This window comes from Lates calcarifer, linkage group LG3 (genome assembly GCF_001640805.2).
Source record: "Lates calcarifer isolate ASB-BC8 linkage group LG3, TLL_Latcal_v3, whole genome shotgun sequence".
Classification (NCBI taxonomy): domain Eukaryota; kingdom Metazoa; phylum Chordata; class Actinopteri; family Centropomidae; genus Lates; species Lates calcarifer.
In genome coordinates, this window is record NC_066835.1 from 10,800,685 (window position 1) to 10,810,100 (window position 9,416).

At 42.2% G+C, this 9,416-nt stretch overlaps 1 protein-coding gene across 4 annotated transcripts; it reads left to right on the forward strand.

Moving 5' to 3' along the window:
- The first annotated feature begins 171 nt into the window (after nt 1-171).
- si:ch211-13c6.2 (uncharacterized protein LOC100000125 homolog) lies at nt 172-9,145 on the forward strand. Of its 4 annotated transcripts, none has more exons than XM_051066611.1 (13): nt 172-459; nt 716-784; nt 3,375-3,399; nt 5,732-5,818; nt 5,907-6,046; nt 6,159-6,278; nt 6,377-6,401; nt 6,661-7,606; nt 7,711-7,825; nt 7,962-8,027; nt 8,136-8,237; nt 8,334-8,592; nt 8,744-9,145. In XM_051066611.1, the coding sequence occupies exons 1-13, from the start codon at nt 406-408 to the stop codon at nt 8,998-9,000; spliced, it is 2,265 nt and encodes a 754-aa protein (XP_050922568.1). In that variant the 5' UTR covers nt 172-405; the 3' UTR covers nt 9,001-9,145. The 4 variants fall into 4 exon arrangements, with proteins under 4 accessions (XP_050922568.1, XP_018553123.1, XP_018553126.1 ...); XM_018697607.2 differs by having other exon boundaries at nt 173-459; nt 7,705-7,825; XM_018697610.2 differs by lacking the exon at nt 3,375-3,399 and having other exon boundaries at nt 173-459; nt 7,705-7,825.
- Nucleotides 9,146-9,416: the final 271 nt, after the last annotated feature.

Here is a 9,416-nt window from a genome sequence, read left to right on the forward strand (position 1 = left end):
TGTGGTTTTGTCCAACAGGGGGCGTAAACGGACGTCTGTTTTCTGCGGGGTGCGCTCGTTTTGAATACCGTGTAGTTTTTTTTTTTTTAACGGAGGTGGCGCGGTGCTCAGACGACCCCGCTCGTGTTGGTTTCCTCGGGTCAACTGCTCAAACTCACAGGAAGTAAAGCGTTTTCTTCAATCTAAACGGAAGTAGACGAAAGAAAATCACTACAACATAACACACATATTAATAGTTAGTGTTAGCAGCTAGCTAACAGCTGGGCAAAGAAAGGCTATGCTGCCGTAAACTTTGATGTTAATGTATTAACTAGCTTGGCTACGTTCGCTAGCTAATTAAACGTTCACTAAGCTACCAGCCTTTTCATAAGAGTGTAGCGTTAACTCTGTGTAAAACATCCAACAATGGACAGTCTTGAAACACCTTACGACGATGAGACCGAATTTATTAAATGCCCGGTAAGCTGGCTAACGTTATCTGCACGTATATAGTTAATATGTGTACATTGTTAAAGAAAGCCTCACTGGTTATTGTCGAGGTTGTAATTTGTGCTGTTTGTTGCCCAGTACTGATATATATTAAGAGATTGTAACCACTCCACTTGACTGTTCTGAAGTTAGCTGTGTCTGCCTAATATACTTGCATCTGACAGTATATCATAACTTTGTGTGTAGTTATGATACTGAGTGATTAAGGTCTTCTGTTTTACTTTAGGTGTGTGATAAATCCATAAGAGGAGAAACCTGGTACAAGATACACCTGACCACACCAGGGCACATAAAGGTACAGAGCACCATTTACTGGTGCAAAAAGCTGTGCAACCTGACGGTTTTGTTGAATACTAACCCAGTTAAAACACCTAGTGATAGACCAATAAATTAAAAGTCGGTGCGAAACTGTACTGTGACTTGTTGATTTTTCTTTGCATTCAGTCAAAATGTTCCACAGGTTCAAGGTAAAGCAAGACATGTCAAGAAGTGATATTTCACTATCTTTCCAAGCTGCTGGCAACCTACATCTGTACTTCCTGGATGCAGTGTGTCTTGTTGTGCCAGAGCCAAATAATCTGGTGGTACAGTAAGTCCCAGATCAGTGCCACCAACAGGCAAGGTGTTCTGCATTTCTTCTGAGTCAGGCTTGAAGCTGAAAGTCTGTGCACATGTGCATTTTATATAGATGTTTAATTTTTTTAATATGTAGTGTTCAGTCACTTCTTCAGCAATATCAAGCTACCTGGCTGAAAAAACTGAATGCTCACCAGTATTTGTCTTTGACCATTGTTAGGAAAATGGCCCGATCACTCTGGAGGTGTGCTGTGTCTTTGAGGTGTGCACCCTACAGTAAGTTTCTGGCGTACTGAAGGCAACTTATTAACACATTTAAATCAGACTGACCAAGACTTGAATCTACGTTTCCCTCATGTCTGACATCATCATATGTGGACAGTTTTGATGGACAACACAGGCGTCATGTTTTAACTGCTTGGCATCAGTCTCCTTTCAATCTCCCTTTCATCATTTGTTTCATATGGAGGACGTCCTACATTCACATCAGTCTATACATGACACATCAAGGTGAAGCACAGGTGAATATTGTAATGTTTATGTTTATGACGGTTACAGGGAAGCCAGTCACAGGAGACGTGTCGTGACCATGTTTTAGGGGGCACATTTGACAGCTGACTTTACCCTCAATGTTTTCCCACTCTGTACTGTTGGAAAGTCAGACATGGAAGACCCAAGACCATGGACAATACTTTGACAAACTGAGCATTACAGATGTGAAAATGTTGTCCACACTGGCTGTAGCAATGGCAGCAGCTTCAGTCCTCTTTCAGTATCCTTGTAGGATGCGTTCAGCCAAAGTACTGCTGTGTGGTCAGCCACGTTTTGGCGGAGCTCCCTGCTTATCCACAGTCACTGTTATGCACACAAGTCTGAAAAAAATGGACTTGAATCATGAAAATAATCCTCGGGTCAGAGGTACAAGGCTTGCAGGTCTTTTATGAGTATGGCCTATCTCATCTGGTGGGATCATGTCTTATGGGAACAGACTTAACATTATGTTTGACACTGAAAGCTCCATGAGTGAATGAAGCTTTGGAAACAGAAAGTTGCTTAAACATCAGTTTGTGTCTCTTCCTGGGTGTATTGAAGAAACTGGATACTGCTTCTGTGCATACAGATATCCATTTCACCGTCTTTAACTGTTATTATAACCTTCTGCATAAAAGGCAGCTGAACACATGCAGTTACGTGCAGGAGGACATGCTTGCTTCTCCTTAACTACTTTATTATACTTCCATGCCACTGACAGCCGTGACTGGAGGCATTATGGTTTTGGGTTGTCTGTCCGTCTGTCCCGTTCTCGTGAACGTGATATCACAGCAACGCTTTGAGGGAATTCCTTCAAATTTGACATTCACTTGGACTCAAGGAGGAACTGATTAGATTCTGGTGGTAAAAGGTCTAAGACTAAGGTCACTGTGGTCTCACATGTGTCCTGTTGTGAATGTGATGCATCAGGAACGCCTAGGGGGGACTTCATTACATCTGGCACATAACATCTGCTTGATCTCAAGGATAAACTGATAAGAATTTGGATGGTCATAGGCCAAAGTTCATTCAACGACATAACTCAGGAGCGGAAGAGGAGATTATGACCATATTTCACATTTGATCAGACACTAGGTTGGTGACACACTTTGGGTGCCAACCGTGGAGCTGTGGTGATTGTACAGATCTTCTGCGCTGCTTGGATGAACGTGTGTGAAGCATCCACGTTTTAGAATTTGTAGAAAGTCAAGTCAAATCAGATTTATTCATATATCTCTTAATCACAATTTGCCTCAAAGGGCGTCACAGTCGCAGCAGCTTCTTTCCTTAGACCCTGGACTCGGATGAGAAACAACTCCCATTAATGGGCATTAAGGAAGAACCCTGATGAATGTTTTAGCTGATCTTTTAATTGTGTTTATCAAGTTTATTCATCAATATTATTTATGGATTTTGTTTGCCATTCAGCTCACTTGTATCAATTCCTTCAAATTCCTCACTTTATGTATCATATGAGTCTGGACAAACATGAATGTAAACTGCAACTTGACTGGTTGGTGGAGGCATACAACCATGAGGCAGTAATTCTTGTGTCCTTATGCTCTTGTTATGTAAAAATGACAGGTGAGGATATGTACCTTTACTGCACCTCAAATGAGCTGTGGTTTTGGTTAACAATTATGTGTTTAAAAAAAATATGTTTGTTTCCATAATATAATGCTTTCTTTGTTTTTAGCCTTAGTGAACTCTAACCAGTGTCCTGTTTACCCAGCACTGATTGACTTCATTTTTATTTGCTCTCCTTTCATTCCTGGCAGAAAGAGGATGGCATGGTTGCTGCGGGTAAGTAGGCTTCATCTTCAGCCTTGTCATTTTGTTCTATTCTGGCCTTGAGTATATTTGCTGTCTGTTCACATGAAGGAAACAGAGGTCACTCTAATCTGTTGCCTGGTTTTAATGAACAACATTCTCAGTCCAGATCCATCAATGGTTTTGATCCTTGTAGAATGGTTGTGAACTCGAAACAAATCAAAGGACTCGTCAGCGCTTGGACTCTACTGTACTGTATTGAAAATATGCACTTCAAAGGCAGGTATACAAACTCCAGTGGTTTCCCTTTAGGTCCATTAAGGGGAATCTTGACTGGGCAGAGCCCTGACCTCTCATCCCCTTGAACATGTTTGAGGTGAAGGGGAACGCAGACCTTATCACAGAACATCTGCCCCCGACCTCACCAGTGCTCCTGATGCTGAGCTGAGAGCTAATCCGTTCCAGGTTTAAGGTGGCCGAAAATTGCTCAACAGCTGCATAAATCTAGCATGTCTGATTATAAGACTAATGCAGGTCTTGTATTGAGTCATGTGCCTGAACTGGCCCAGTCATACTGTTTTGATACTGGGCACTGAAACTGGTCAAAGCTAGCTACAGTGCAGCTAAGCCAGAGCTGATTGCTCATCCAAATCAGCCCAAACTGCACCCCAAAACAATGGTCAACAGGTGTTCCACTGTATATAATGTGACCATTATCTTACATCGTAATCCCATAACATACACTGGACTTCTGTAACGTTATTGTATAGAAATTTTGCGTGACGTTAACCGGTCCGGATGAGAAACCTCTTTAACAGTCCTGATTGTGATATTCAAATTGAAGCTCAATTTGGGCTGACAGGTTCTTGCGTTCACCAGTGATAGAACACTGATAAGGCCATGAGCTGTACTGGATCTAGCCTCAGGGCCTTCAGTGGCAGGTAAGCTGGGCTCAGTGCACCACTAGCGGGGCCGGTGAGAGGCTTCTTTCTCTTTGTAGCCATGTTTGTTGGTTTGGATTGCCACCTTCATCACTACTGTCTTCTTCTATTGAGTTGAGACCTGTTATTCCCTGCTAATGGAGATTGCTGATGCCCTTTGAGTTTACACTCATCAGTCATTCACCTATCATTCAAGCGGGCATCACAGGCCCATCCATGCCTACATGGCTGCCCTAGAACCTACTGTAGCCACACTTGGCAGCCATATATTAGGCAGAGTAGGCATACATGCAGTTATTCTGGTGCTGGAACATCAACAAGTGCACCCACACTGTGCTGCAGCCACCCTGACTCGGCTGGTTACTGGCTACAGAATTAGATGATGAATGATGCAAGTAAACATCTCTGTAGGTCTATACGGAGAAATGTGTTATGGGTAAACGTAGGTCTTGCACAGGAATAACATATATGTCACTGCACATCAACATGCTGATGTTGATCCAACTTTCTGGTTTGAGGTGGTCTCAAAACCGAAAAGGAAAAATGCATTCATGCTCCTTGCGTAACAAAGGAACAGCCACAGAAAAGTACCCGAGAGACACCTGCAGCTTGTTCCAGAGTTACCCGACAAAGCTTGCACATTTTTTTCAAACATTTTGGGGATATTTTTTTTTTGGTTGGAAAAATAATTTTCCTCTTTTGTTGGGTAGTGTTGGTAACATCAGCACTGAGCTGTTTTGACACAGGAGGCCAAGCCTGTTATGCCTTGCCAGGATTTTTTTCTTGCAGAGTAAGTGTTACTATACCATAATTTCTCTACCTGAAGACTATTGCACAGCAACATCAAAGATACAGAAGATTTCATCCAGTGTTTGTTTCAAAGATATCACTTCTGTGTTAATGTAAGTAAAGCAAAATTTGAACTGAAGCGTTCAGTGCTGTACCAGTTTAGACCATGCATTCGCAGTAGTCGGATATCTGATGTCAAAATGTAAACTGGAGAGTTGAACCCTTCTGACTGCAGTTACAGTACAGCAGTCGTCATTTATTACCTCCCTCACACCTCTTTACTTGTCAGATGCATAGGCTATGAGATCATCCACAAGGAAGGCTTAAGGGAGATGGTTGTGAAATCGAGTGCATATTGAGGCACTTCATTTTGCAAACGCAATGCTCCGTTCTCACCAAACCTCATGAAACTGTGTCGTGTCAAGCTTGTGGTGGTACTGGAGAAGATTAAACACAGGAGAAGATACAGTAGGTTGTAGCTACACATGGAATAGAGACAATTACATCAGGGACAAGGGACATTGTACTGTGATCTAACCAGCAAAGTCAGTCTGTCTTACAAATGACATATGATATATAAACCCTCTATGTTATAATATTTTCCTTTGCTAACTACCAGTGTTTTGGTTTCTCAGGGCAGGCAGTCAGAAAACACATTGTGCCGGAATTTAAGGACATTTTACAATATCTGGATTACTTGAAGATTGATGAGCCCATTATTGGTACTTACTCCAAAATTTGGAACAATTTTAATTTTTTTCCCTGATAATTTGATCCCTGTGTAACTTTTTCTCTGCTTTTATTTCTCAGGCTTGAGCTATTTAGAGGAAGTGCCTGGCACTGACTCGCGACCAGGCCCCAGATACTCATGCAGGCTGTGTCATCTGGCTGCAAACCTACCAGAAATGGTCCACCACGTGATTGGGCGTAAACACAGGCAGAAATATATGGTAAAGCCTTGTGAATGTTTTCAGAAACCTCCAGCTGAACTTTTCAAGTGTTTGTTTTGTTTTTCAAGAAGATGAAACAAAGTGAGAATGCCTTACCTTGGTGTTTATGTAGGAGGTGAAACGGCCAGACTTGGTAACCTGGGATAAACAATCCATAATAACCCAAGGAGGAAAGATCATACGAGCCAGAGCAGAAATAATAGAGAGACAGGATGGTCGAGGAAATCCACTGGTGAGACATACAGATTTCAATAAACAGACATGTTGAATATTGTGCACAAATTTGTTTTAAGGGTGACATACGTTCTCTGTATTTACTTTATCTTTCAGCCGATGCCGAACAGAGGGGTTCAAGGTGAGTTAAACAATGTGTTAGAGGCAAAGGCTGTTTGTTTTGTCCTACAATACTAAATTGTTTTAAGATGGACTTTGAAAAATTGTGAACCTTTCCTTATCCAAAGCTCTACTTTTAATCCTGATTTTAAAAAAGCTGCTAATACGAGCAATATTAAATGCAGCTGTAAAGGAGCTATTTATAATAAATATGCAAATTAGTTAACTTATTTATCAAGTTATTTTTTTACTCTAACTGTATGTTTACTTCTGTTCCATAGTTCCCCCAAGGCAGAGGCAAAATAGGGACCGAAATATTACACAGCGAGACGTGCCCTCGCTCTTACCAGAACTCAATGACTATCAGGATGAGTACTCTCGCCGAGGGGGGTATCCCCCAGTTTACTCAGATACACCCCTATTCCACCCAGACGAACCGTACATGAACAGAGACAGCCAGGTGTACCAACGGGAGGATAGTCTCAGCCGTGACCACATGGAGGAGGAGCTGTACCAGGCTGATCTCAGAGAAAATAATACGTACAGACAGGAACAAAAGGACCCTAATTATCGTAGGGAATATGGTGAAGAGCCACAAAGAAAAGCCATGCTCGAGCCAGGTGGTGTCAACAGGTATGATCAGAGGGAGGAGATGCCGATGCCCCACAGCCAGACTCAGCACGTAGAATATTACCCAGAGGAGGCTCCTCCTTACAGAAAACCCTACCCAGAGAGAGATGCTCTGAAGGAATTCTACTCTGAGGAAGTTAGGCGAGGGCGAGTTCGTTCAGCTGACTATCAGCCCTCACAGCCGATCTATGCAGAAGATAAACACCAGTGGTCTCTGGACAGAGAATCTGGCAGACATGACAGTATGAACAGAGCAGGTAGGCAAGGATCGAGTGAACCAGAGGCCAAGAGGAGGAGCTTTCCCACACCTGTGGAGGATGACCGAGCGCATGACCATTTGTTTAATATTATCAAAGATTATCAGCACAAACCAAGAGAACCACATCAAGAGCTAGCGGTTTCTAACCCTGGGCCAAGCAGGGCAGGACCCCCTTCCTCCCAGAGACGAGTGGAAGTTACTAGGACCATGTCTGACATCCCAGAGCCATTCAGGCGCTTTCTGACAGGGGCCACTAATAATGACCGACTGGGTAAAAGAAAAAGAAAAAGTCGCTTCTCTGATGCCACTGCAGAGGAGGTGGAAATGACAAAGGAGATGTGAGTGATAATGTACCTGGTCGTTTATCTGTAAATGTGAATCTTTTATCCCGTTTGAGTCATACATTATTTTTCCTGACATGTTTGATTTCTCTAAGGTTCAGTGATGAATATGGACCTCCCGATTTAAAGTTTGGCGGTCGTCCTAGACCAGTCAGTGTACCACTGAGACCTGACATCCATAGATCCCAACATCCTGACGTCTACACAGAATCACAGGTAGTTCATTGTGAAATTAAGCTTCTCTGATTGACTAGTAACCTGCCAATATTTTATACTTCTAACAACAGTAAAACATGTACTTACTTACTTAACTAAGTGTTACTGATGCCAAACCTGTTGCTTGCTTTTTGAGGTCACACATCACACTGAAAGCTACCAAAGAGGAGACTCTGGATCAGAGGGTGTTTTTGACATGCTGGTAAGATCATGAATTACTATTTGCAACACACACAGCTATGGCTGTTTGTCATGCAGCCAATCATAGATGGGAGTGGATCTTAACCATTTCTTTTTGTTCACCCTCTAGAAAAGCATTGAAATTGAGAATGCAGAAGAAGCTGACTTCCTGAAGAACAAACTTTGCAGCCTTCTGAGAGAGTTCAAGGCCAAAAAATCAGAGAAGGCTGTGGTATGTGTCACCCTACACAGGGCCAGCATTTCATTCTCTGCCTCTTCTGCAAAACAGAAGAAATGAATTAAAGAGGAATGTGTGTTTTTGTTGTAGCAAAATAGCCAAGTACGAGCAGTCCTCAACAACGACTACAACAGCTTAAAGCCTGACCAGCATCTGTCTCCACGACACCAGTATGAGAGAACACTCAGAGAAGATTCAGACCTTAGACGACCACAAGACTCCAGTTACAAAGATGATCACAGGGGACGAGGCTGGAAGCAGCACGAGTATATACCTGATAAACGGTTCCAAGAATACCACAGTCCTGCACGTGGGGAACCCGGTCACTCAAACAGAAGCCGCTATGAAGGTAAAGTGTTGTGCAGGTGAAAGATGATGTGATAAATCTATCTTGTGATGAACAATAAGCTGTGTATTCAGGTTTCCTCTGGCAAAAATAATTCAGCATTTTTCTACTTCACTTTCATTTGACAGTTGTTTTCCTGATGTTTTCCTTTCAGAATTTTTTGAGTCCTCCAAAATGTCTCGAACACTACATGCCACCCACCCAGATGAGTCAGTACACTATCCTGAAAGGTTTCAAGAACCCATGCACCCTCATGACTACAGACCTGCTGCTGAGGAGTATTTTGACTCCCACTCTTCTTCACCTTCCCTACACATGGAACAAGAGACAAGAATGCACAGGGGCCCTCGGTACTCCAAGAACCTGGACAAAATAACCTCCACCCTCCTGGAGCTTGTGGCAAGGAAATAATCATCAGATGTCCATAGATGTTCTGTAAACTAAATATTTGTGTGCAAACATGATTTGATTTGAATTTCCCTCTTCCTTTTTTTGGTTCTTGAAATGTTTTCAAGTCTGAATGTTTATGTAAACATTAAAACATTTGTCTACTGCAGCTGTTGTGCCTTTCATGTCTTCAAATTACTGTTTTCATCAGCAACAAGAGTAATATTATTGGCACTGATTTTTTCCTTATTAGTCTTTACCTGTGCTGCAACTTCAATCAAACTCAGTTTAACTGAACCAAACTACAATGCTGGCATTTGTGAATAATGTGATCCAATGTATAAGAATTATTATTATTATTCTTATAGCAGCGCTACTGCTGCTACATTCATGCCTTAATATGCCTTTCAGTGTATTTTGTGGATTTATGATGAGCAGTA

What these genes read in the sequence shown, in the direction of transcription:
- si:ch211-13c6.2 (XM_018697607.2), top strand. Translation starts at nt 406, where the DNA reads ATGGACAGTCTTGAAACACCTTACGACGATGAGACCGAATTTATTAAA. An exon ending in GATTGATGAGCCCATTATTG is followed by an intron (nt 5,819 to 5,906) that starts GTACTTACTCCA and finishes TTTATTTCTCAG; the next exon opens with GCTTGAGCTATTTAGAGGAA. An exon ending in AACACAGGCAGAAATATATG is followed by an intron (nt 6,047 to 6,158) that starts GTAAAGCCTTGT and finishes GTGTTTATGTAG; the next exon opens with GAGGTGAAACGGCCAGACTT.